Source organism: Mytilus galloprovincialis, chromosome 3 (genome assembly GCF_965363235.1).
Source record: "Mytilus galloprovincialis chromosome 3, xbMytGall1.hap1.1, whole genome shotgun sequence".
Classification (NCBI taxonomy): Eukaryota; Metazoa; Mollusca; class Bivalvia; order Mytilida; family Mytilidae; genus Mytilus; species Mytilus galloprovincialis.
Window position 1 is genome coordinate 73,375,806 of NC_134840.1, and position 27,440 is coordinate 73,403,245.

The 27,440-nt window shown below is 30.7% G+C and overlaps 2 protein-coding genes across 2 annotated transcripts; one reads left to right on the forward strand and one right to left on the reverse strand.

Annotated features, from left to right (window-relative positions):
* Positions 1-2,083: 2,083 nt before the first annotated feature.
* Positions 2,084-4,684, reverse strand: LOC143068889 (COMM domain-containing protein 1-like). Its single transcript, XM_076243234.1, has 3 exons — positions 4,485-4,684; positions 2,955-3,239; positions 2,084-2,203 (listed from the first exon to the last, which is right to left on the reverse strand). Exons 1-3 carry the CDS (start codon positions 4,650-4,652, stop codon positions 2,102-2,104), a joined length of 555 nt encoding a protein of 184 aa, XP_076099349.1. The 5' UTR covers positions 4,653-4,684; the 3' UTR covers positions 2,084-2,101.
* Positions 4,685-4,878: 194 nt separating this feature from the next.
* Positions 4,879-26,993, forward strand: LOC143068888 (integrator complex subunit 7-like). Its single transcript, XM_076243233.1, has 20 exons — positions 4,879-4,995; positions 6,120-6,249; positions 6,857-7,003; positions 7,253-7,390; positions 7,775-7,904; positions 11,278-11,517; positions 13,204-13,318; positions 13,843-13,968; positions 14,324-14,439; positions 14,647-14,746; positions 17,222-17,355; positions 17,991-18,173; positions 18,541-18,681; positions 21,133-21,327; positions 21,778-21,881; positions 22,194-22,259; positions 23,225-23,336; positions 23,913-24,011; positions 24,599-24,781; positions 26,251-26,993. Exons 1-20 carry the CDS (start codon positions 4,881-4,883, stop codon positions 26,497-26,499), a joined length of 2,823 nt encoding a protein of 940 aa, XP_076099348.1. The 5' UTR covers positions 4,879-4,880; the 3' UTR covers positions 26,500-26,993.
* Positions 26,994-27,440: the final 447 nt, after the last annotated feature.

Consider the following 27,440-nt stretch of genomic DNA (forward strand, 5'->3'; position numbering starts at 1 on the left):
GGATTGTGATAAAATAGTTGACAAAGCATAGGTTTCTGACACAGAATGAATGTGGTCTAATGAACTTGAAATATTTTGTTTGCCTTTGAGCAATTCACTATGCTGTTGAATATTTAAAATCCTCTCAAAATAATGTTTGAAGAAATTTTCTTTTTATTTATGAAATCTGAAATGAGAAAAATTGACCCCCCCCCCCCCCCCCCAATTTTTTTCCACATCCCCCTTTCCTTTATTCCAAAACTGATCTCAATTCAAATTTCTAATGGAGTTTGCAACAATAACTACTCATTTAAATACATCATAAAATATTAAAATGTAAAAAAAGTGCTTGTTATCACTGAATGGTAAAGATTGTTTTAATTTATCAGTTGGTAGTAAAAAAGAATATACATTGTATATTGTATAAAACAATGATTTAAGTTGATTTAACTACTATTCTGGACAAAGAAAGATAACTCCAATTGAAAATTTCTTGCTATTGTGCAATTTTGTGCAATTAGATATTTCTTGCTATTGCGCAATACTGTGCAATTGAAAATACTTGCTATTGCACAATACTGTGCAATTGAAGATTTCTTGCTATTGCACAATACTGTCAATTGAAAATTTCTTGCTATTGCATGAACTGTGCAATTGAAGATTTCTTGCTGTTGCTGATTACTGTGCAATTGAAAATTTCTTGCTATTGCACAATACTTAATATAATAATTTTGGATCCTGATTTGGACCAACTTGAAAACTGGGCCCATAATCAAAAATCTAAGTACATGTTTAGATTCAGCATATCAAAGAAGCCCAAGAATTCAATTTTTGTTAAAATCAAACTTAAGTTTAATTTTGGACCCTTTGGACTTTAATGTAGACCAATTTGAAAACAGGACCAAAAATTAAGAATCTACATACACAGTTAGATTCGGCATATCAAAGAGCCCCAATTATTCAATTTTTGATGAAATCAAACAAAGTTTAATTTTCGACCAACTTGAAAACTGGGCCAATAATCAAAAATCTAAGTACATTTTTAGATTCAGCATATCAAAGAACCCCAAGGATTCAATTTTTGTAAAATCAAACTAAGTTTAATTTTGGACCCTTTGAACCTTGATGTAGACCAATTTGAAAACGGGACCAAAAATTAAGAATCAACATACACAGTTAGATTCGGCATATCAAAGAACCCCAATTATTCAATTTTTGATGAAATCAAACAAAGTTCAATTTTGGACCCTTTGGGCCCCTTATTCCTAAACTCCCAAAATCAAACCCAACCTTCCTTTTATGGTCATTAACCTTGTGTTTAAATTTCATAGATTTATATTTACTTTTACTAAAGTTATGGTGCGAAAACCAAGAAAATGCTCATTTGGACCCTTTTTGGCCCCTAATTCCTAAACTGTTGGGACCAATACTCCCAAAATCAATCCCAACCTTTCTTTTGTGGTTATAAACCTTGTGTTTAAATTTCATAGATTTCTATTTACTTAAACTAAAGTTATAGTGCGAAAACCAAAAGTCTTCGGACTACGACGATGACGATGATGACGACGCAGATGCCAACGTGAAACCAATATACGACCAAAAAATTTGATTGAAATTTGAAATTTGATTGTATTTCGTTTTATTTGGTGCTTTTTTTTTCTATTACAGTGATCTCAAACTCAATAGAGGTTATTTCCAAGGCAATTTCATACACCAAAGTTTGGTAAAGATCTAATTTATAGGTCTTTTTCTTAGATAATAAACAATGGGTCAACTAAAACCAATTTATGGAATGATTGTCCATCATTTTCATGGATCATTGATAATGCTTAGTTTTTGTGTTACTTGAAGTTAAAACTTTTTTCATATAGACTTTCAACATGAATATGAACCAAATGTAGTAAAGCAGGTTCGACATTTCAGCGTGTGCACTTTTGTTGTTAATCATTTTCACCTGATTAATTTAATTACTAGCCTAAGGACATTAGTGCTTAATTAAAGTTGTATTATGTGACTCTTTTTTTAATTAAATTTTCAATATCTCTGTCTATCCCATAACATGAAAATACTGTCATTTTGGAAGATAAAATTTACATGTACAAAATTTCTTAACATATAAATTTTATTGACAATAATTATTGATTTCTGTCTCTATTTCCTTCATTTGTGTTAAAACCTCTGTCAGTTTTGTTTCGTCCATCTCAAACCGCACAACTTCAGATTTCTGAAAGAAAAAAGATGCTTCTTATCATACAAATACAAATTCATTTAATATAATACAAGTTTTTGACCTATATTTTTTTAATCCGGCTGATGTCATTTTTGGGCATGGTTAATGTATCTTTTATTTCAAGTTTGTATAAATTTGAATTCTGATGATGATTATAATTACAAGATTGTATGAGTTTTAATAATTACTTTTTCTGTTGTCTTCCTATGGGTGCTGGTTCAAATGAGGATGCTTATACTCAAGGATTTTCTGATTTGATTGGATTTCAGCTAATTTCTATACCATGTTTATATAAAAAGAAGATGTGGTATGATTGCCAATGAGACAACTATCCACAAAAGACCAAAATGACACAGACATAAACAACTATAGGTCACCTTACGACCTTCAACAATGAGCAAAGCCCATACCGCATAGTCAGCTATAAAAGGCCCTGATAAGACAATGTAAAACAATTCAAACGAGAAAACTAACGGCCTTATTTATGTAAAAAAATGACCGAAAAAACACATAAACTAACAACAACCACTGAATTACAGGCTCCTGACTTGGGACAGGCACATACATAAATAATGTGGCGGGGTTACATAGTTAGTTTTCACGAGGGCTTATTGCTTAAGAGTACATTTGCAACATTTATGGCTATTCATATTAACTGTACCTGAAGAAATGGCAAAATCTATTTAAATCTTAGTTTTTTGTTTGAAAACTATCTATTTCAGTATAATAATCACACTACACTTACATTTTCTGGAGAATTTATTTGGAATTCCATTATGGCCGATGATTCATTCATTTGCTCCATATTCCTAGCCTGAGCTTTTAAATCTATTCTCCATAACACATTCTGTAATGAATTATTCCATTTTGTTTTTGCAATGATACTGTCATGAATTTTATTTTTATTGTTTTTCCAGAACTTTCTGAATACTTGTGTTTGTTCTTCTGTTAATGGGTTTTCTCTACGTTTAGTTTGTGACACTAGGAATGCATCCAATTGATTGAAATCCATGTCAGCTGACACCATATTCTGAAGAAAAAAAATTTAACATATTTACCTGGTACATATTTTAAAAAAATCTCAATCATTTAAAATATTTTTCCTGCTATCAGACGGAAGACACAAATTTTCCCCTAAAAGTTGAAACTTAGGAATTGAAAATTCTGACCTTTTGAAATTAAAATTATCTAGAAAGCTGAGCATGAATTTAAATTTATGCACTATTGACAAAATTATATAGAGCAATAGCAATAAATCTGTTACTTTTTATTCATCTGGCAAAAAAAACATTTTTACAACAATCAAATAAATAATGTAAAACATTTTTTAATACAAAGTTCATATTTGTTTTTCATTAATTGTTTTGTAATAAATAAAGCTGTTAATAGCTTTCTCAATTGAACTGTTTCATATTTTTCATGTCTGGACCTTTTATGGCCAACTATACAGTATGGGGTTTTCTCATTTTTGAAGGCTGTATGGTTGCCTATACATGTACATGTTTTGTGATTGCTGACATTCTCTTCATATTAACTTTGTTGGATAGTTGTCTCATTGGCAATCATATGTTACATTTAATTTTGATATAGGAAAAGCTACAAGGACCATCATATGCATATAGAGTAATTAAACAAATACAATGTACTGAATTGAAACAAACAAAATATAAATAAATCAATCCTGTATGCCCAATTTCAACAAGTCATGCAAATATCATATCTGATTTTATATGTTTTCCTTCTTTTATTCTGAACAACTTATTGTATGAATGCTCTATATTAATGAACATGTTTCTATACCAATGATTAAGAATAAAATGGGAAGTGGTGAATTTTTGGAAATTATTTTAACCCTGCTACATACTGACATATTAATGTGCCTTTCCTTAGATATAGCTTAATCTTTATGGTAGATTTTTACTTGATCTACAACAATTTACCAATATATGTTCCTGATTTTTCCATAATATAACATCTACCCTTTGAAGACCATATATATTTAAAGACTTCTACAAGTCAATTAGTCACTTTGATTTTGATATATTATATGTTGTTGGGTTGCTGTCTCGTTTGCATAAATACACTAATCTTCTTTTAATTTTATCTTCTATTCTTATGTGGACACCTGTTAATTCTTGCATAAGATCTAGTTTTAACAAAAATATTGACGAAATTTCCAATAACAAGGAATTAATCTAAGATTAAAACCCAAATTCAAACATTAAAATATGTAAACAAATTATGGAAAACAAAAAGGGGGCGTGTCATGACAAACCTTTAGTAAACCTGAGCATTTTGTGATCAAACCACTTGATTCCTCTTTTGGCGAATCTGGATAAATTTGTGAGAGAAGGAAATCGTCTGTCATATCTTCTTCTCCATAATATGTTCGTCTTGCGATACCATTCAGCAAAGCAAGAAGCTTCTTGGATTCGTCCCCCATCTTCCCGAAAACTAAGCTAAAACCGGAAATGTAATGTTACTAAGTCCGCAACAGAAAGGAGATATTTTTTTCCCATTTCAGATAACTGTTTCTATTAGTAAAGACTATACCTATCAATAATGATTTACATGAAATTTTCAACTTTAATTTTAATTAACTTTGTAAAGAAAATCACATAATTTCACGGTTTACTTGTTGGTTCCCCGTCCAGAGTCTCGGACTTAATTTATGTCATCCACATTTGCTTCAATGGCAGCGCCCATGCAAACTGTTCTTTCTCAAGACAATATTTCATCTGAACAAGAACAGGATGCCAATTTGGCATTTTCTGAATTAGATAAAGGTTGTATTATGATCTTTTCTGATTATTGTGTGTTTGACGATGGTAGATCAAACTTTCATGCTAAGATATCTTTTACAGTACAAAAAAAACCATGAATCATATTCGAGTTCACCGCAAAAATCAACTGTATTCCTGTGTTAAAAAGTGTAATATTTGTACTTTAAAGGTACTAGTGCCTCAAGTTTTTTTTTAATTGAGCACCCAGCTGGGATAGCTTCCTTAGCTCGTATAAGATAAGACCAACTCTCATTGCGTTGCTGTTATAACTTGGTGGTGCTGTTGGCAAGGAGTTGTAACTAATATACGTCCTTGGTGGTGGGTACGCCAGGTAGTGCCAGTGTTGATATCCTTTATACCCGTATCTTAAACAATTGACAATGATTACAGGCGAAATGATACTGGTTTATGCACTGATTATATTCTTTGTAATGTAAATTATTCCTGCACATGCACATAGTTGCTCAATGCTTACAGTAATCAGTTGCTTATCTGTGCTACACTAGTCTACAAAAGTAGTTGTACTCAAGATTCATGTAGCATGGATAGTGGAGAAAAGAATAAAGAAGATTCCTAAATAAAAACAGGCAATATGCAGAGGTCCAAAAATTTGAAAAGAAACACACATAGTTGCTCAATGCTTACAGTAATCAGGGAAAATAGGGAAACACAAGAAAAACGAAAAGTCCATTAAACACTTTACATGATGATGTACATATAAAAAAAAAACCTATCCTTGGCTTTACTTAGTCCGAAATTACTCATGGCCCCAGCATGTCTGGCAAAACAGCCGTTGGATCTCAGAGTAATGTCAGACTAGGCTTTACCATGTTGGATTTCACAAACTCAACCAAAAATTGGTTGGAAAGGAGGCATAGAAGTGTTATTGTCTTAAACTATGAGAAGTTTGTGATTTTAATTTTTCACTAAAAAATGGTAAATAAGTATTTCTTGATTTACTTTTAGATAATTTTGTTAAAAGGAATTAAAATTCATCCAAAAATGGTTGAAACATATATTAAAGATACGAAACGTCGGAAGGTGTGTATGTTTGTAATACAGTGTATGTATTTTGAAAATTGATGGGAAAAAGGGTTTCTTCATTCAATTTTTTTTTACTTCTTCAGGTTTGAGATCACCCAAGATTGGAATACAATGTGAATCTATTGTAAGATTTCCAAGTTTGTTTGAGAAATATCCATTTCCTATCCTGATCAACACAGCTTTTCTTAGATTGGCAGATATTTTTAGGAATGGGTATGTTTGTGATCTTGGCTAGAATTTTTAAAAATCTAATAAGATTATCTAAAAATAAATTTATGTATTTTTATTTAGTTCTGAAGAAAAGAGTATATATTGTTAATTAACTTAATTTAGAAATCAATAAGGTCTTCATTTATTTAAAAAAAACACTTAAAACTTTGTATTGATTGCAAAATCTGAGTTTGACAAATGTTCTTGTTTAAAAATGTTATTGCAAAATTGACAATATTTAATTCATTAAAAGGATATACATCTTTCTAGTTGGCATGAATGCCTTCTCAAAAAGAGGATCCAAAGATGTTGAGGCACTTCTCTTTTTTATCATTAAAATAAGACCTCACAAGAAAGTGACAATTTCATGAACACCTTCTAATATATATCAAAATAATTTCATTGATGAGTCTTTATGTTGATGAAACGTGCGTCTGGCGTATACATGTATACAAAATTTAATCCTGGTATCTATGATGAGTTTATTTTCATTCATGAATGATAGAAGGTATTGAGGCAATATCTTAACCTATGTACATGTATCTTCCCCTGTACTCAAAGTTAAAAAATTCATCTTCGTAATGTTCATGCATATTTCGTTATGTTTAAGGAACAATTTCTTGCGATGGTGTATCTTACAAGTAACAGAACAAAGTAAAAAACATTTGGAGAAAATTTTGAACATAGATGAATTTGTAAGAAAGATATTCTCAGTAATTCACAGCAATGACTGCACTGCCAGAGCTTTGACTCTAAGGTATGTTGTCTTTTATTTTTATGTCTTGGTTTCAGAAAATAAATTTAAAACAAAAATAATTGACAAATAGCTATGAAATAAAGATATTTCATGTTTTTAGACTATGAGTGTAAAGACTAAGACTTAATCATGTTAATTAATATGACAAAATTACAATTAACAGGCTATTATTTAAACTTGGAATTATTTTTAAGGACCATTATTGTCATCTTTTCCTAACTACTTTTGATGACTGAATATTTTCTCCAGAACTCTTGCTAACCTTGCTAGTATTATAACTGAAAGAAAGAATGTTCACCATAGTATTGTGAATGGTTTTGATTCTAACGATGCAGTCGAAGTGGATGCTGCTGTTTTTGCTGCTGGGAAATTTGCTGAACAATCAAGGTTAATATTTTGGAAATTGTAAATAAATGTACATGTAAAACGGTATACTTAGCTGTAAGAAAAATAGTTACATTGCTTCTAATATAAGCAATGAGAAAATAATAATATAAAAAGAAGAAGGACTAAAAAAATACAAATTCTTTAAAATAGTTACACAAATTCACAGTTTTAATGATATAAAGGGACTTTGAAGGTCATTTTGTATACTTCATAAGTTGGGGAAAAGAAAGAAATGATTTTACAGATATTATGTAAATTGTATTTTAAACTATTAAAAAAAAGATATCAAGATATTGTATTGTAACAGTTCTATTATATTGAGTAAATAATAACATGATTTTTCAGAACCATTTATAAGACAGCTTTGTATTTTGCTATTTTAAGTTCTTTTGCTGCTAGTATCTGTAACAATTTATCTGACATGATTCAAAACATAGCAACCCCTGTTGATTTGAAGCTACAGTTAATACCTATACTACAGCACATGTATCATGATATGCAGACGTCATCTAAGGTAAGAAATAAGGTCACATCTATCTAATTTTTAATTTTTAGGTAGCAAAGGTTTGGGATTGAGAAGAAATAATCTCCAGTTATATCTAGCTATCTCTTGGGCTATGATTAGTGCTCAATAGCATTTTTTCTTGTGTAAAAAAAGGAGTAGTTTTAAGATTTCAATCCAACATTAATTGTGTATAATTTTCTTTTGAGATGGACAAAACATAAGATATTAATATTGAAGTGGTATATAAATCTGTTTAACATAATCTCTTTCATTGCTATTCTTCATCTTTTAAAAATAAAGACACAGAGAGGCTTTCAAGGTGGAACTAAAGCTCACACTTCACATCAAGTTAAAGATGACTTCCAGCACCAATTTAAGCAAAATCTTTGCAATAAGCCATGAAATATCACCTAGCTTTACTATGATAGAATTACCAAAGTCATTAAAGGGAAAATTCATGATTTTTTACTTATGGTTTAAATATGTTCATTATGACATAATATATATATTCACAAAGTTTTATCGCTATATGTGCAGTAATAAAGGAGAAATTCAATAATTAATGAAAAAATATCAACTACTTCCTGTAGGTCGTGACGTTTTCTCCTGATTTTTGCATGCCGGGATTTAAAATACAATCATTAAAAGTCTTGGTTTTTAATCATATTTTAACGTAATCGTAAGCGCGCCGATGACGTATGCTTTATCTAATAACCATCCGATAATAAGAAGATAAAACGCACAGACGTTCAATTGTACTCATTCGTGAGATAAATTATCTATGTTAAACGTATATATTCTAATTATTTTTGTAGACAACACAAAAAGTTATAAATTTATTTTTAATAAATGCATTTTCGGACTGATAAGGTGAACAAATTAAAGTACAATAATCTGTAAAGACAATATGTTGGTGTACTATTATTGACCTTTTACTATCTCTGCTATGGCTAGGTTTATACGATGTGTGTATTCACGGTTCTGTGGCAATACTCGTAGATGACTTGTTGAAAGGTAAATTGTTATTTGCACTTCGGTATTTAACCACGCCTCTAGGGCACACCTTGCCAGGTGTGACTGTCTATTCGGATCAGTGGTAGCATTTAATACACACATTAAAAATACATATTCAAGTTGGTGACAAATAAAAATTGGTCGCCGTGGAATTATTTAATTATATTTGGTGCTATTATTTATTTGAATTCAAATAAGTTAATTTACTAAGAAATACACAATTTTCGGTTAAAGACGGGAAACTTAATTCATATGTCAGAATGAAATGATATACAAGTCTTGTCCTTGATTTATGTCTCATAAAAAAGGGGGACTTAGAAATTAGAAATAGCTTTACTAAATCATTTTTATTTGTCTTTATTAGGCGAAAAAATGACGAGAACACTTACATTTAGACTTTTGAAAGCCATGTATTAATTAATATATGAAACTATCTGAAGATAACTCTACCGAAGCGGAATATAATATGTACGAATAAAGAAAAAAATATTTTTGTAATGGAATCGAAAAATTACGAATAGATATTCTTTTCAAGTGTGATAAACGTCAACCAAATTTATTCATAATCGGGAACGTCCTTATTAAAATCTGAGACAACTATAATAATCGTCGTCTCCCAACGTATATATATACTTAAATAACTATTTGATCAACGATGTTTAAAATTAAAAGACAACGAATTTAATGTTATCTTTCCCTATTTTTGAATGTTATTATAAGTCTGTTCAACTTGCAAGAATATCCCTAAAGCGGACAAATATCCGACAAGCAGTTTATTCTTTAAATTGCTGTCATTGAATATCAAGAAAGAAAATAAATCCCGAAATTGATACTCAATAGTTTTCCTAGAAAATATTCACATTCCTTGTGGATTATTAGTGTACGTCCAGTTGCATATATTTTACATGAATGTTGGAACAATTGTGATGATGACGAATTTCGTCCTTTATTCGAGAACAATTTAATTGATATATAAATCTGTGAGTTTACTATGTTCTTAACTTCGATGAACCAAAGCAAGTTATAAATTGACCTGTATTTAAATCAAATTGTTTCTTTTTTTTCTTCTTCTTCTTTTGGTATACAATAGTCTATCGAATTCGTTGATTACATACTGTTGGCATACGTGGACTAGTCTATTTACAAAACTTTTACCACAATTTACACAAAATGAATGTTTCTTTCTTATGTTCAATGTATACATGTATACATATTTTAAATAGCGCTACTGACTATAGTTCCGTAACTTTCTACCAGGCGTATGTATACACGAATCGTCGACAAGTGCGCACATTTTTTTAGATCAATAATTCTGGTATGTTCCAATCTGTCCTAAACTATTGACAACGAGTATATATTACATTTTCCCAAATTAACCCTTGGAAAAATATGTAAATAGATTTGTATTTCTTCAATTATTTTTTTTTGTATTATTTTTTTTTTATAAATAATATTCTTTACACCAGAAATGTTATTATAAACAAGCGTATGAGTTCAGTAATGACTAGTATATTATATCACGTTCGGACACGCAAGACAAAAATGTATATTATACATGCACCTGATAGTTCAAAATGGAAAGTTATAAGTAACGGTCGTGTACACTGATCAATACCTACAGAAGTGAAACGATGCATGAACTTGCAAGCCCGCCGGACAGGAAATCGATTGAATACCTGGACGTGTCACCTTACACCCCTTCCAATACCTTTGGGAGTAATACCTTTAGTCATGCTGGTGATCAGATGAGGGAAGATCCGAATTTATTTAAATAAAGTTTATTACTTGAAAGAATTATGAACGAATTAGATTTTCGAAAACAATTTCCACGGAACACTTATTTATCATTTTATGATTTGAACTTTGACTTTTTAACTAATTACAATATTATCAGTTTAAAAATAACAGACTATATGGTTATTTAAAAATATAAGACCATTTTCCGTATCAAGTTAGTCAGTCAGATAAAACAACCGTACGATTGACAAGATATCGACACGCAATTACGACTACATCGTTTACTGTAGTTTTGTTCCTTTGTGGTTTATTGACATATCGTGATTTTTCATTGGAGAAGGTGACAAGATGGCGGAGAGTAGAGAACTGATACTCAAAATTTAAAATCGATGGTGATCTCTTATTTAGCGGAATAAAACTTTAATATCTATAAATTTGAGCATTTTTATACAGAATGGACATAATATCAATTTTTATTTTTTTTGCGAAGTTTCCCTTTAAAACCTCATCCTGCCCCTAACCTTAACCAATAAAGACACATTTATGTAAAAGTAGCAATTAATCAATATTTTGCAACTTGATTTGAAAGTATTTTTTAATTTTTGAAATGTTATTTTGTTATTTTTTACAGGCAAGACAAGTATGTTTGGAACTACTATCCAGTTTGCCCTCACAGAAGTTTGTCATTAGGACACTTCAGACAATGACAGCACTGGCCTGTCAGTCCCTAATTGATGTCCAGTCACAGGTTGATCTATTGATCAGTCGTGTCATTGATGATCCAAGACAATCGGTCAAACTCATAGCTCTAAAAGATCTGAACCGTCTAGCGATGAAAGCTCCTCAGATGTGGAAATATTCATCTGTGAAGGTATTGTATTTTTTTTTAAATCTGTTAGATTAATGGTTATAAAGAATTTTATTGGTATATATTTTTTTAATTGGTATACTGTTAATGTGAATAATGCAACTGGGTGAGTAACTCAATAATAAATACTCTCATTCTGATACCTAATACATATATCTGAATGTAAATGTTCATTAAATCACAATAGTTAATCTGGTATTATTGTCCATTTTTCCTAAAATCACTTGAAAAAAAGGTAATAATTTCTTAATTCACAGTATTTAGTTCTAGGTATTTTCAGTTCTCTAATATTGAAAACTCTTTTTGAAAAGTACAAATGGAAATAATCATTACTCAAGATGACCTAAACCAAAAAAAAACGTCTCTGTTTAGTCTGTTAATATTATTATACCCCACACAACGAAGTTGCGGAGGGTATAATGTTTTTGACCCGTCCGTCCGTCAGTACTGTTTCTTGTCATCGCAACTCCTCTCAAACCACACAACAGAATTTCACGAAACCTTTTCAGATGAAAAGGACATACTATGTAGTTGTGCATATCGACAGGAAATTGCGATTCAATTTTTTTTATAAAAAGAGTTACATCTCTTTGAACTTATTTGCTTAATGTACTACTGCAACAGTTTGTCATCGCAACTCCTCTGAAACTACACAACAGAATTTCACGAAACCTTTTTAGATAATAAGGACATACTATGTAGATGTGCATATCGACAGGAAATTACGATTCAATTTTTTTTCTAGGAGTTACCCCCTTTGAACTTATTTACTTTATTGTACTACTGCAACAGTTTGTCATCGCAACTCCTCTGAAACTACACAACAGAATTTCATGAAACCTTTTAAGATAATAAGGACATACTATGTAGATGTGCATATCGACAGGAAATTACGATTCAATTTTTTTTCTAGGAGTTACATCTCTTTGAACTTATTTGCTTTAAGGTACTACTTCAACAGTTTGTCATCTCAACTCCTCTGAAACCACACAACAGAATTTCATGAACATTTGTAGATAATAAGGACATACTATGTAGATGTGCATATCGACAGGAAATTGTGATTCAATTTTTTTATAAGAGTTACGCCCCTTTGAACTTATTTGCTTAATGTACTGCTGCAACAGTTTGTCATCGCAACTCCTCTGAAACTACACAACAGAATTTCACGAAACCTTTTTAGATAATAAGGACATACTATGTAGATGTGCATATCGACAGGAAATTACAATTCAATTTTTTTTCTAGGAGTTACCCCCTTTGAACTTATTTACTTTATTGTACTACTGCAACAGTTTGTCATCGCAACTCCTCTGAAAATACACAACAGAATTTCATGAAACCTTTTAAGATAATAAGGACATACTATGTAGATGTGCATATTGACAGGAAATTACAATTCAATTTTTTTTCTAGGAGTTACATCTCTTTGAACTTATTTGCTTTAAGGTACTACTGCAACAGTTTGTCATCTCAACTCCTCTGAAACCACACAACAGAATTTCATGAAATTTTGTAAATAATAAGGACATACTATGTTGATGTGCATATTGACAGGAAATTATTATTCAATATTTTTTCTAATACAATTTTTTTTTCTTACACTTATTTAATTTCTCCAATGACAATGTGGGGACGTGGGGTATGTGAGCGTGCTCACTTAGGTTCTTTAATTTGTTATACTTTCAGAGTCTTATTACAGTTGTACTGCAAGCCAAGTCAACAGCTGTTAAGATTGCCATACTAGAAGTCCTAGGAACATTAGCAAAATCTGTAGCATTTCACCTATTTCTAACTCATGATGGTATGTATGTAAAAAAAAAAATCAAGTACATATATTCCATTGCATTTTAATTTACCCCTATGATAGAATACACCTTATCGCTCTATTACTGGATATCACACAGGTTCCCGTAAAATTTTGACATCATAAAACAAAATATCTGACCCCACAATGGAAAAATGATTATTGTATGTGTCAAAAGTTCAAGCGTCCGGGTCAGCCGGGATTAGCAATAAGGTGTATAGAGAATGAAATTGGGGAATGAGTGAAAGATACAAAAACCTGACAAAAAAGTTAACACAGCCTGAAGCCATCAATGGGTATTCAACACAGTGAGAAAATCAAAGCTTCCAGAGCCTGGATTGTTAAGATGGATAATAATCATTCCTTCAGTGTAACTTCAATTGGTCAGGTGAATGTATGTAGTTTTAAGGATGGCAGGTAATATGATATATTATTTTATGTAAATAGCATAAAATAAAATTGCATCAGGCTTCTTGTAAAGAAGAATAGTTAACCATTTTGTCACAATCTTTATTTTTCAGTATCAGCAGCAGACATGCAGAAAATTCAGGAAGTGTGTAATCTATGTTATGTATCCCAGAATCCAACATTATCAGCCAAAGCCATGGAGTTCTACACAAACATTGCAATTTGTTTTAAAAGTTTCAGTAAGTTATTATTTTTTAACCATGAGTATTGATCAGAATGAATGTCAGATAGGTCTAAATAGGAAAAAGCAACATAACTTTATAACTATGAAATTATCAACAGTTTGTTTGTATGGCTAATAAATTTTGGTTATTTTTTTTTGGTCATGTTAAAGACTTATGACATGGGTTTCTGAAAAAAACTTGCTAATGCTATATTGTCATGTGCATTTTTTAGATGTTATTTGCAATTTCAATGGCATATTTTCTGTGGCTAATTTTTTCCATCAATTTATAAAACTTTAAAACTACTTCCTTGATTTGTTTGAAAATTATTCAGCATGGTTATGAAAATGTATTGCATTCTTTTATACAGAACGGAAATTATTTCGTTTGGACCAGGACCCAGTAGAAGGGGCTAGACTTGCAATAACAACACAGTGCTGTTTATCTGTCTGGGGTACAACAAAAGAAGATAAAAAAGTTCTCAAGGTAAAATCTTCTGAAAGTATTGACAAACACTTTTTGCTATTTTAGGAGAAAATTTCAACCACCAAATTTAAATAAATTGATCATAAAAATTTAATGCACCAAAAAAAAAAATATGAGAAAAAATGGGTGATATCAACAAGGAGAGTAAATATATACAGTCCCTGCAGAGATTTTCACAAAAGTATATTATTGATACTTGTATTACAGCTTTGTTTACAATGTGCTGTACACCTGGTTAAAAAGTTTCCAGACACAACCATGTTCTTCCTGTCAGAAATCGTAGAACTTTTAGAGACAACTGAAAGTGGTAAGTAGAGGATATTTGTGACAAATAAAGAACAATCTGCCAACACTAGGTACAAAAACTTACATAGCCATGTCATGCTTGTTAGAAATTGTATGTAGGAGGCAGATACAAATTTTGTGCAAAAATGACATATTTTAAGAAAAAATTAAAGTATTATGTTATTACTCTATGAACACATGAAATAATATGAACAGATTAAACAGCATTCTAGATGCATTTATTTCTGTATCACCGGGGAGATTAATAGGTTAATTATGGATTTATCATGGTACGTATATGAAAAAAGGAATGGTATAATGCATTAATTACCTACCAACACTTGAGTTATTGGCAACCCTTTTCCGGATCATCTGAATTTTTTAGCATGGTTAAGTTAAATATTTTTGTGCAGCAAGTTTTCTAGGAGACAATTACAGTGAGTTGCTTATAGGTGTTACTGTAAAAGTTTACCTATAGCTCAACCTGTTTTTAAAATTGACAATACAATAGGGACATTTAAATTGACCAGTTGGTATTGTTAGATTTAAATCTACCTTGATGCTACCTGTAAAAAATTTTATTCACCTAACCCAAAGTTTCAGCATGCTTTTTTCCTGAACTTTTTCTTACCTAGGATTATTCTATTGAGAGATTTTTTATTTTACTGTCATTCAAAATATTAGGAATGATCAAGCCAAACAAGAATGACTATATCATATATGTTATTTTCTTGCAGTTTATTTAAAATTGCATGGCCTAAAATGCACTACATTTCATCTTAATGTTTGCATAGCCACTACTAGCAGTGTTTAATACCCTAAATAATCCAGTCGTAATATTTCACTCACTTTATGAAACATCAAAATCATATTTGAATAAACAATTTCATTTATTTTTTTACACTAATATTTGACATCTCATCCAGAATTCCAAAGTTTTTAAATAATTCCCAATTTTATTCATTTTTCACTACTTCACTAGATTTTTTTCTAAATCCATAGTATAAATTCTGATTAACTTCCCATGATATACATCCTAATTTAACAGGTGCAGAATCTATACATAATTCAGAATCTTGTAATTTTTTTTTATCATTTCCATTACTATATTCCAAATAGTTATCCTCACTTTACAAATATTTGGTAACATTTTATTTATATTTTTACTATACATCACTTGATTTTTCTATATCCACAGTAAATTTTATAATGACTATTTCCAATTTCACATTCACTTAAAACATTTCCTCACGTTAGGAATATTTTAGAATATTTTACTTTCATTTTTCACTTTATCACTAGATTAGACTATATCCACTGCATTAATTCAACATTTTATTTCATTTCCAAGATCCCATTTAAATGGTAAATCATCTTAAGTTTGTAATAGATCCCAAATTAATAATGAATGTTTTTAAAATCACATTTAAAGCCACAGAAACATGTTGGATGAACTCACACTATATCTCCTACTTGAATTCCAGTTTTGAAATTTTTTAATCTTTAACATAACTAAATCCCATCGTATGAAAATTTGAATTTCCTTGAGCGAACACAGCATTTTATGCACAAAAGTCCCACTAATATTATAATAGATTTCAAAGAAAAAACACAGCAAGGTACACTCCAAAATTATTTTTGAATTTTACATGTACAACATCATATGTAAGCCCCACAAAACAGTTTGAATGAATTATTTCCTCCTTGATGTCCTTCATGACAATAAAATCTTGAAAAAAACACATCACATTTTAAGAAGCAAAATTTCTATAAAAAATCTAAGAAGTGAATTCAAATAAAATAAATCCAATATTGTATGCACAATGACACCAAAAGATTTCAAACATTGCAAATAATAATCCAAAATGAGAATCTTGAAGGGACATGTGAAGAAATGAACAACATATCCATCTGAAAATTTAAACTGTAAACACCTGAACAGCTATTTCTTGTTTCACTGGCAGCTGGACAATACTATATATAAGGGTTAGAATTTTAAAGAAGCATTTAGTGTGTAAAGACAGTTTAATTTTCAAACATAGTAATACATATTTAATTTAATCTTTTACTGATTTAGAATTTTAGGTAAAAAATAGATAAATTATATATATCAGGGATTTAAAACAATGAAAACCAAAACTATTTTCTTCCCTATCAATTTTTTAATAGAATAATCCTAGGTAAGAAAAAGTTCAGGAAAAAAGCATGCTGAAACTTTGGGTTAGGTGAATAAATTTTTTTACAGGTAGCATCAAGGTAGATTTAAATCTAACAATACCTACTGGTCAATTTAAATGTCCCTATTGTATTGTCAATTTTAAAAAACAGGTTGAGCTATAGGTAAACTTTCACAGTAACACCTATAAGCAACTCACTGTAATTAAAATAAAATAAAACTTTTGTTATTTATTCCTGAAGTTTCAGCACAAAAAAAATTGAAATGAAATTAAATATTTGAATTTGAGAAGTTTTATTCACAACTATTTTTTTTCTTCAGAGGAACATGCTTTGATATTGTGTGAAGGTCTAGCAGCCATTGGTTCAGAAAATCATATATACATAAGGGAGATAATTCCCAACATTCTCTCACTGTTACAAAGTAGTGCCATTTGTCAAGAAGGTCAAGTTAAGGTAAGGCTATTATTATAAGACCATGATTTACTTTGCCTTTTCCAAACAGTAAAATTGTTAATAAACTTAAGCTATTTCCCACAATATGCAATGAAAAATTGACATCCTCTGCATTCTTTTTTCCGACATCTATTAAATATGAAGGTAAATTTAAGCATATAATCACATGAAAAAAGTATAGGATTTTATAATGAATTAGGACTTAAAATAAGCATATCTGCTATACATGTGAGTCATACAAGATCGTAATTCAGGATTTCATGTTATGAGATCTTATCAGTTTAATCTGGAATCAGTAATGATGTTAATATTCTCTAAAATAAAAAGGTCTTTTGAAATAATCAAAATTATAAAAGTTTCATACTCCAAGAAAAATTCCAAAAACGGAGAGGTCTTTTATAACAAATGGCAAAATCAATAGCTCAAACACATTAATTGAAAGGAAAACAACTGTCATATATTCTTGATAAGGCATTTTCTTATGTGCAAAATGTTGGATTTAACCTGGTGTTATAGCTAGCTAAACCTCTCACTTGTATAACAGTAATGTATAATTCCATTACAACAAAGTTAGCAAAACAAAGTAACTTAACTTGTAGGCTTTTATCAATATCATTTCCAATATTTTATCACAGACATACCTAGGAACGTTGATATTCCAAGCAGCAGGTAGTGAATCAATCCCAACTGAAATACAAAAACTGATACTTAGAAATGGACATAAGTCACCCTGGTTTATGTATAAACTGGCCAGACAGGCTATGAGATATGGACAGCACCCTGTTGCAGCTGATCTCTTCAGTTCACTCTCACATCTGGTTAGTAAACATACTAATAAATGCACTTAAATCACTCTTAAATGAAGTTTTACTTACTCTAGATTCATTGAGCTTCAATGACCCCAGCTTGTGGATTCTTGATTTTGTGCTTTGCTCTTTCTGAACATTATTCATATTTTTTTCATTCAACTCTTCAATTAGGGTTTACTGCTGCAACAATGTCGACACTATGAATAGGATTTGCCATTTTAATGAAAATTTTGTTTTCTGAAAAGCCTTTCTTCTTATGCTTTAATGACATGAGGCAATGTTTTATAGGAGAATTTCCAGGTCCAAGTAAGCCCCATAATATACCTAATCCTTGTCCTTTCCCATAAATAATTCTATACCTATTTTCTTTTTGTAGGTTGCTTCAGAACATGTGCATTTTTGGATGGTTGCTTTACAAGAAATAAGTGAAGGTGAAAGTTATCTGATGAAAGAGAAAGATGACAGTGGGATGACAAAAACACTATTATGTTATCAAAAATCTCTTTCTTCGCTGAAGGTAAGCTTGAAGTTCTTATAGAATAAAAATATTGTAACTAAGAATGAAGATATTGTACAATCTGTTTTTATACGACCGCAAAAATTTTAATTTTTTGGTCGTATATTGCTATCACGTTGGCGTCGTCGTCGTCGTCCGAATACTTTTAGTTTTCGCACTCTAACTTTAGTAAAAGTGAATAGAAATCAATGAAATTTTAACACAAGGTTTATGACCACAAAAGGAAGGTTGGGATTGATTTTGGGAGTTTTGGTCCCAACATTTTAGGAATTAGGGGCCAAAAAGGGCCCAAATAAGCATTTTTTTGGTTTTCGCACTATAACTTTAGTTTAAGTGAATAGAAATCTATGAAATTTTGACACAAGGTTTATGACCACAAAAGGAAGGTTGGGATTGATTTTGGGAGTTTTGGTTCCAACAGTTTAGGAATTAAGGGCCAAAAAAGGGCCCAAATAAGCATTATTCTTGGTTTTCGCACAATAACTTTAGTATAAGTAAATAGAAATCAATGAAATTTTAACACAAGGTTTATGACCACAAAAGGAAGGTTGGGTTTGATTTTTGGAGTTGAGGTCACAATAGTTTATGAATTACGGGCCAAAAAGGGGCCCAAATAAGCATTATTTTTGGTTTTTGCACCATAACTTTAGTATAAGTATATAGAAATCTATGAAATTTAAACACAAGGTTTATGACCATAAAAGGAAGGTTGGGTTTGATTTTGGGAGTTTTGGTCCTAACAGTTTAGGAATAAGGGGCCCAAAGGGTCCAAAATTGAACTTTGTGTGATTTCATCAAAAATTAAATAATTGGGGTTCTTTGATATGCCAAATCTAACTATGTATGTAGATTCTTAATTTATTGTCCCGTTTTCAAATTGGTCTACATTAAGGTCCAAAGGGTCCAAAATTAAACTTAGTTTGATTTTAACAAAAATTGAATCCTTGGGGTTCTTTGATATGCTGAATTTAAAAATGTACTTAGATTTTTAATTATTGGCCTAGTTTTCAAGTTGGTCCAAATGGGGGTCCAAAATTAAACTTTGTTTGATTTCATCAAAAATTGAATAAATGGGTTCTTTGATATTCCAAATCTAACTGTGTATATAGATTCTTAATTTTTGGTCCAGTTTTCAAATTGGTCTACATTAAGGTCCAAAGGGTCCAAAATTAAACTAAGTTTGATTTTAACAAAAATTAAATTCTTGGGCTTATTTGATATGCTTTATCTAAATATGTACTTTGATTTTTGATTATGGGCCCAGTTTTCAAGTTGGTCCAAATCAGGATTCCATATCAAGTATTGTGCAATAGCAAGAAATTTTCAATTTCACAGTATTGCACAATAGCAAGAAATATCTAATTGCACAATATTGTGCAATAGCAATTAATTTTCAATTGGAGTTATCTTTCTTTGTATAGAATAGTAGTTGATAATATATGTTGGAAATTTGCCAGACATGACTATGATGTCATTTTCTATTTTTATTTGCCAATAACTTTATGTAAATAACTTCATTGGAAATTTGCCAATATAAAATGTTGCTGATGAAGTTTTTTTTATTGTTTTATACAATAAACAATGTATATTCACTTTTACTACCAACCAATCTTTACCATTCAGTGATAACAAGCACTTTATTTTACATTTTAATATTTTATGATGTATTTAAAAGAGTAGTTATTGTTGCAAACTCCATTAGAAATTTGAATTGATATCAGTTTTGGAAAAAGGGAAACGGGGATGTGAAAAAAAAGGGGGGGGGGTTAAATTTTTCTCATTTCAGATTTCATAAATAAAAAGAAAATTTCTTCAAACATTTTTTTGAGAGGATTAATATTCAACAGCATAGTGAATTGCTCAAAGGCAAAAAAAAACTTTTAAGTTCATTAGACCACATTCATTCTGTGTCAGAAACCTATGCTGTGTCAACTATTTAATTTTAGATTAAAAAAGTTTGAAGAAGAAATCTTTAATTGATTTGTAAAATCTTGACATTTGTTTTGTGTAAAAAAAAACCATGTAATGTCAAAAATTTGATCACAATCCAAATTCAGAGCTGTATCACGCTTGAATGTTTTGTCCATACTTGCCCCAACTGTTCAGGGTTCGACCTCTGCGGTCGTATAAAGCTGTGCCCTGCGGAGCACCTGGTTCAAAATCATATATGATAGCATACTTTTTTCAAATTTCCATCTAAAAACTATGTATATTTAAATAATTGATGTTGGTTTAAATTTTCTCTGAGAACACTGTCAGAAAACGTAGCGTTGAAATTTTTATGGATTATATAAGATGTTGAAGCTAGTAAAAGCAAATGATACATCCCAAAATTGTATATTACTTAAAATATAACATCAGGAATGACTCTTCATGAATGTGATCACTGTTCCTCTGTTTATAAATAATACCTTTTGTTAAGTTCCTCTAGCATATGCAATTTTTTTACAGGCTGCTTCCACACAAGTGTTTCCGATGCAGTTTCAGACTGATTTAGTCCATCTGAGGATAGAACTTCTCCAGACTCTGACTCAACTGATACAGACCTGTAATACATTCAGGACATGTCCTCCACCTGCCATAGCTACAGCATTAGCACTCACGAATGGGCAAGAAATATCACGCTGTGGTCAGATATTGTCACAGGTAGGTCAAAGTAATCAGTGAATCTAATAGTTTTTTCAGATTCTCTCGTTTGGCTGTGGCCTCTAATCCCAGTTTATTAAATACTTAATAATAACTAATACGAAAGACTGCATTTATTTTATTGGGATATCAGCATCATGAGTCAATATAACATTTCCATTGGTTTTGTGTTAGGTCATTGATGACTTTCAAGGGTTAAGAGGATGAACATTTCCACCATGGCAATGGACAAATGTGATTTCTTCTATACTATACAAAACACTCACACTTTTGACCTAGAAATCTTCTATTTGTCAAATTTAATTCATTATGAAAGCATTCAAAAACAATTTAAATATCTGACGCTGGTACAGGACATATAAGAAATGAATTTAGAACAGTTATTGAAATAAACTTTGATTAGTAATATCTACACTTTGTATGCATTTTATATTTTATTTTATATTTTAGTTAACAAAGTGTATGAGAGATTTTGAAAATCTAAAACAGAAATTTGGAGATTTGTACTTAACATGTTTTGATGCTGACCCACAAACCTTATATACAGTGACACAGTATCCTTTATTGCAATCAATCAGGAAGACCTTGACTTTTTATGAGTTAACAGGGTGAAATATAGTTTCAAAATATAACTTCCCCTGTAAACAATGAAAGTGCATTTTTGACCAAAATTAATTAATAGTCCGATTCTTTTGAGATTTATGTGCTATTCTGCGGTTTTGAAATGAATGTCTATAGATAAAGCTTTATTAAACAAATTGTCTATTCAATTTAATGTAATTGAGTTCCATACCTGGTCTCAAATTTAAACACATGATAAGACACTAAAAAGTATGATCACAACATTTTCTTAACCACTGATAAAGATTACAGTATTGTTGTGAAGTAATGAAGGCTGGAGTATCATCAGTTATAACAACAGATAACTCTAGGTAAGGGGAAAGTAATATTTAGGAATAAATACATGTAATACATGTATCATAGAAAAACAGAGTATAAGAACGTGAAGGGTACATGTCAAGCAGATGTGAACATAACAATGTTGTGTAAAACCAAAAGACAACTAGACATAATGTCTGCAGTGAAAAATATGTGACTATTCAATATTTAAATCTCTAAATCAGGACTCCCAAATCTGAGCATGCACCAAAAAATGTGATACAAAACCACAATTAACATGGATGGAGTCAGGCATTGACATTTACTTTTGGCAGGGTTTAAACAATTTCGTGTTTACTGACATGCTCCTTTATTTGAACAGGGGAGTTACAAACTGTACAAAGATAATTTATCCTTAACAAAAACAAATCAGTGCAGAACAAAAACCTAACTCCTTAAGAAAGGTATAATAAACTTCAAAATTACAAACACTCAGCTTGCTTCAAGTATAAAACACTAGACTATTACCACAAGTAGTTTTAGCACCTGATTGAATGTTTTATTTAAGAATTGAATGCTTCTTTTTGTAAATTTTTTGGGGTGTAAAAGCGTTGACTGAGGTACATTTTGTATGAAGCGCGGAAGCGCTTCATTCTAAAAATGTGTGCACGGTCAACGCTTTTACAACCCTATAAAGTTAAAAAAGAAGCATTCAATACTTATAATTACATTTTTTACCTGTGATCATGAAAACACGAATTTTATATATTTTTTTATTTAATTCACCTGTGCACTTTATTGTTTGACCACGTGTTATCATGAATGAAAAGTTGTATTGAGCAATGCAACTGCTTACGGAATAACACGTAATGTGCAATTAGCGAATCAGAATAAAGTATTATAATGAAACATACATCTAACTTAATTATTTACTGATATACAAATTGCCTTGCCCCGTTTTTAATTTGAAATTTCCAGAGTTATAACTGTATTACATATGATATGATTGTTATTTCAGACTGTTCCCTGTTACTAGTGAGAATAGTGATGTCTTGTCAGTAACACTAGTTAACATACAGAAAGATCTGAACCATATACTCAAAACTAATAGCCAAGCATTAACTCATGAGGTACGACAAAATTGTTGTTTGATATGCAGAATTTACTATTAAAATTAAAAACTTATTTATGTCTGTACCTCCATTTCAATTGTTCAGTCATCAACATTTAAAATACATGGTGTAAATTTCATCTCTTGAACTTAATTATGTCTCATTGCATAGGGAACCAATATATTTGACATATGTTCTTGTAAATTTTAATTACTTTTTTTCTAAATGGACTTGAATGAAAAAATTAATTTATAAGTTTCGAGCTTTTGAAGCATTTTTGTGTCTTAACCTTCATAAAAATGCTCAAACCATTTGAGAGCCAAATGCGTAAATGCACTGCAATTTTGGGGCTATATGACTAAAAACGGCCTAAACAGAATATCCAAATTCATCTTAAATCAACTTTGTCAGAGGGAGTTTGAACCTTAGTTTCTTTTATAATAATAGTTGCTTGAAAGAACATTAAACCATTATACTGTAATTATTAACAATTGTTTTACTGCATTATTTATTCTATCAAAATGTTTGACATTAATGTGTTGAAATCAGTTTTGTATGTTTATATTTTTAAATTCATGAGCCCCCTTTTTACAGCACATGGATTTCCTAAGTAAAAGTGTACAGAGTTTGCTACAAGTACCATTTAGATATCCAAGATATTTCTTCCAGAGCATACAAACAACAAAACTTAATGTAAGTTGTATTTTTTAGTTTGATGTATTTTTTTTAACCATAGTACATGGTTGGTCTGTTTAAGCTTGTTATTCAGCTTAAAAGAAGGACGAAAGATACAAAAGGGACATAATATAATTGGTCATACAATCCAGTGTTATTTTTAGACACTTTAAATCCATTCTCTGTCAATTTTCTAACTAAAGAATCAAATCTGTCAACCTGTATAATAGAAAACAAAAGATAATCCATCCATGTCACAAAATCAGTAAATGCACAACAAAAAAATACTCAAAAAGTAAAGGAACATCACTTTTATTGCTATTCTTCATCTTAAAGTCACTTCAGCTTTAGGGAACAACAAAAATCTCACCACACTGCAATTTAAGACTACAAAACAATGCATGTAATATTTTAATTATAGAAATCAATCAAATCAAAAAAGATATTATTGCTAAAAATACATTTTAATTTTTGAGATTTTGCCAGTCGAAAATATACATCTAGAGTTGCTTACATTTTAAGAAAATGTCCGAAAAAAGACTTAGTATTATATGTGTGTCAAAAATAATTTTTCATTTGTGCAATGCATATCTTTGTTTTTACAGTTAGCAGTTACACCTCAACAGAACATGAGAATGGAGCCATTACTTGTACATCATAACACTTTATTTACACTCAAAGTTGAAGGTGTTATAGAACACAAGAAACAGATGTTTAGACAAGTTAGTGAAATCTGTATAGCAGTAAAAACAGAAATAACTAATCAACAACATAATACAGACACAAAGGTAGAGTATTATAGAACACAAGAAACAGTTGTTAAAATAATGTGGATGTTATATGATTTCTATGCACAAACCACAAGTTTTCAGAATAGATTCAAGGTCAAAAGTTTGAAAGACAAAAATATGAAATAAGTTTGAAAGCATGAAAACTAGAAGGGTCTAGACAAAACAATCAAAATAATTGCCCACAAAGTAATTCTCTATTCCCTCAAACACAAAAATAACTAATTGGTAGCATAAAACAGACAATAAAGCTTTCAAGATTAAGCCAGACTGATCTAGACTATATATAGACAATAACTGTTTAGTGTCTTTAAATATCAGCTGTATTTGTACGAGGCTAGGAAACAAGGTGTATGCCAGCTTTTAACGAGCTACTACACCTGTTTCGAGCCGAGTACAAATACAGCTGATATTTAAAGACACTAAATAGTTATTGTCTTTATCCTGCAATTAATTCTGTATATTGTTTGTGTTTTGAAAGACACAAAACTAACATATTTAGCATTTATTTTCGATTTGTAATCCCCTGAGGCCCGCGTAGTAATATCAAAATCACACATTACGCTGAAGTCGGGTTCGCAAAAAAGAATCTTGAATGGTCAACAATAATACATTGCTCAAGGTGAATAATTATCTATTTTAACATAACAACTAATATCAACAGTAAAAACAAATAACAAATCATTGTCAAATTTGAAACAGAAGTGTACCAGTTGTCCTACGCTTCAGACTTGACATTCACTAAACATGCATGCTGAAACTTACATGGTTGATTTTTGTAACACAATCATACACATTCAAGTTTTTGAAATCGACAATTGATATCGTCATTGGAATGCAACTGGAATACACATTCTGAGGTCACACAGGTTCAAACAATACTCAGTCCGTCAGTGGGCGGAGCTTTAAAGCGATATCTGTATAGTATACAGATACAGCATAGCGATATCTGTAGGGCTGTATCTGTATAGTAGGACACCCAATTGCAGGATAAATATATATATATAAGTTTTGTTAACATTTAAGATGTAAACTCCTCAGGATGATGTCACCTACATTTTTTTTTAAATTTGGGATAAGAAGATGTGGTATGAGTGCCTATGAGACAGCTCTCCATCCAAGTCACAATGTGTAAAAAGTAAACAATTATAGTTCATCTCAAAGTACAGCCTTTAACACAGAGCCTTGGCTCACACTCAACAGCAAGCTATAAAGGGCCCCAAAATGATTAGTGAAATCAAACAGGAAAATCAAAAATCTAATCTATATAAAACAAGAAACAAGAAACAATAATGAACCTCACCACTGAACAACAGGCTACATTTTTAGTTTTTAATCACATTCAAGTGGTTTAACATGAAGATCATGTGTTCTATATTAAATGAAAATTCATCACTGAACATATCAAGATAGTAACACAAAAAGTAATCTACTGTCCCGCAGCTGTCATACTTTTGACCTTATTTCAGGTCAAAGATCCAAACAGAAGTTATGAGGAGACAGTACGACCACATAAAGACTATTTCTCCTGTAGTTTTCTGTTATCTTTTCCCGTCGCTGGACAATACAGTGTTCAAATCAGAGGTTTAGTTTTAGATGATGCTGGAACTAAGTGGAATACAGGACCTCAATTTTCTATGACCTTTAAATCATATGATGATACAATTCATAGAAAACCTAAAATAATAGTTAGCAGAACTTCATTTGGACAGATGTAGAGACTAATTTTGGAAATATGTAATAAAAAACCAATGAACAGAAACAATCAGAAATTTCAAATGTTTACCAGATGTTTATATTGTCTGTCTGCTTTGAGTAGTGTGACCAGTTGAAAAAATACTACTAAAGCACATGTTACATGTATTGTCTGTCTGCTCTGAGTAGTGTGACCAGTTGAGAACATACTACTGCAGCACATGTTACATGTATTGTCTGTCTGCTTTGAGTAGCGTGACCAGTTGAGAACATTACTACTATAGCACATGTTACATGTATGATGTAGTTTGTAATAGCTGGATTTATGTTTATTGATTTGAATTGGCATGGGGAATGGGAAAAGGCATAAATGACAACAAAAGGACCCGAAATGATGAATGATTACTACAGGAAATATGTGGATATTGTATAATTCACTGATATAGACTTAGATTAAATCTTAATTGTTAGTACTTAAGAATTTGTTATGCTATAACAATAAAAAGCTAAAACACAATCATTGAGTTATGGTCAGATATTTTCTTGAATTTTATTATTAAGCTGGAAATACCAATTTTTCAGACATAATATTATTTCTGAAACACAAAAACTAGAGGCTCCATGAAACTTATATTAATCACCTAGCATTTTCATAAAATTGATACAATGCATCAAAAATATTAGTGGTAAATGGAAACCATGTAGACCAAAATCTTGTCTTATAGGTTGTTTATTCTGTATACAGATTCTCATCTTATTTTCAGCAGCTTGTCCCTGTGTTGTAATTGTTACCTTTGGTTGGCCTGCAGATTAATTGAACACAATGTTCAAACTGGTTGGCAAGTTGGTTGGCCTACAGATTAATTGAACACATTGTTCAAACTGGTTGGCAAGTTGGTTGGCCTGCAGATTAATTGAACACAATGTTCAAACTGGTTGGCAAGTTGGTTGGCCTACAGATTAA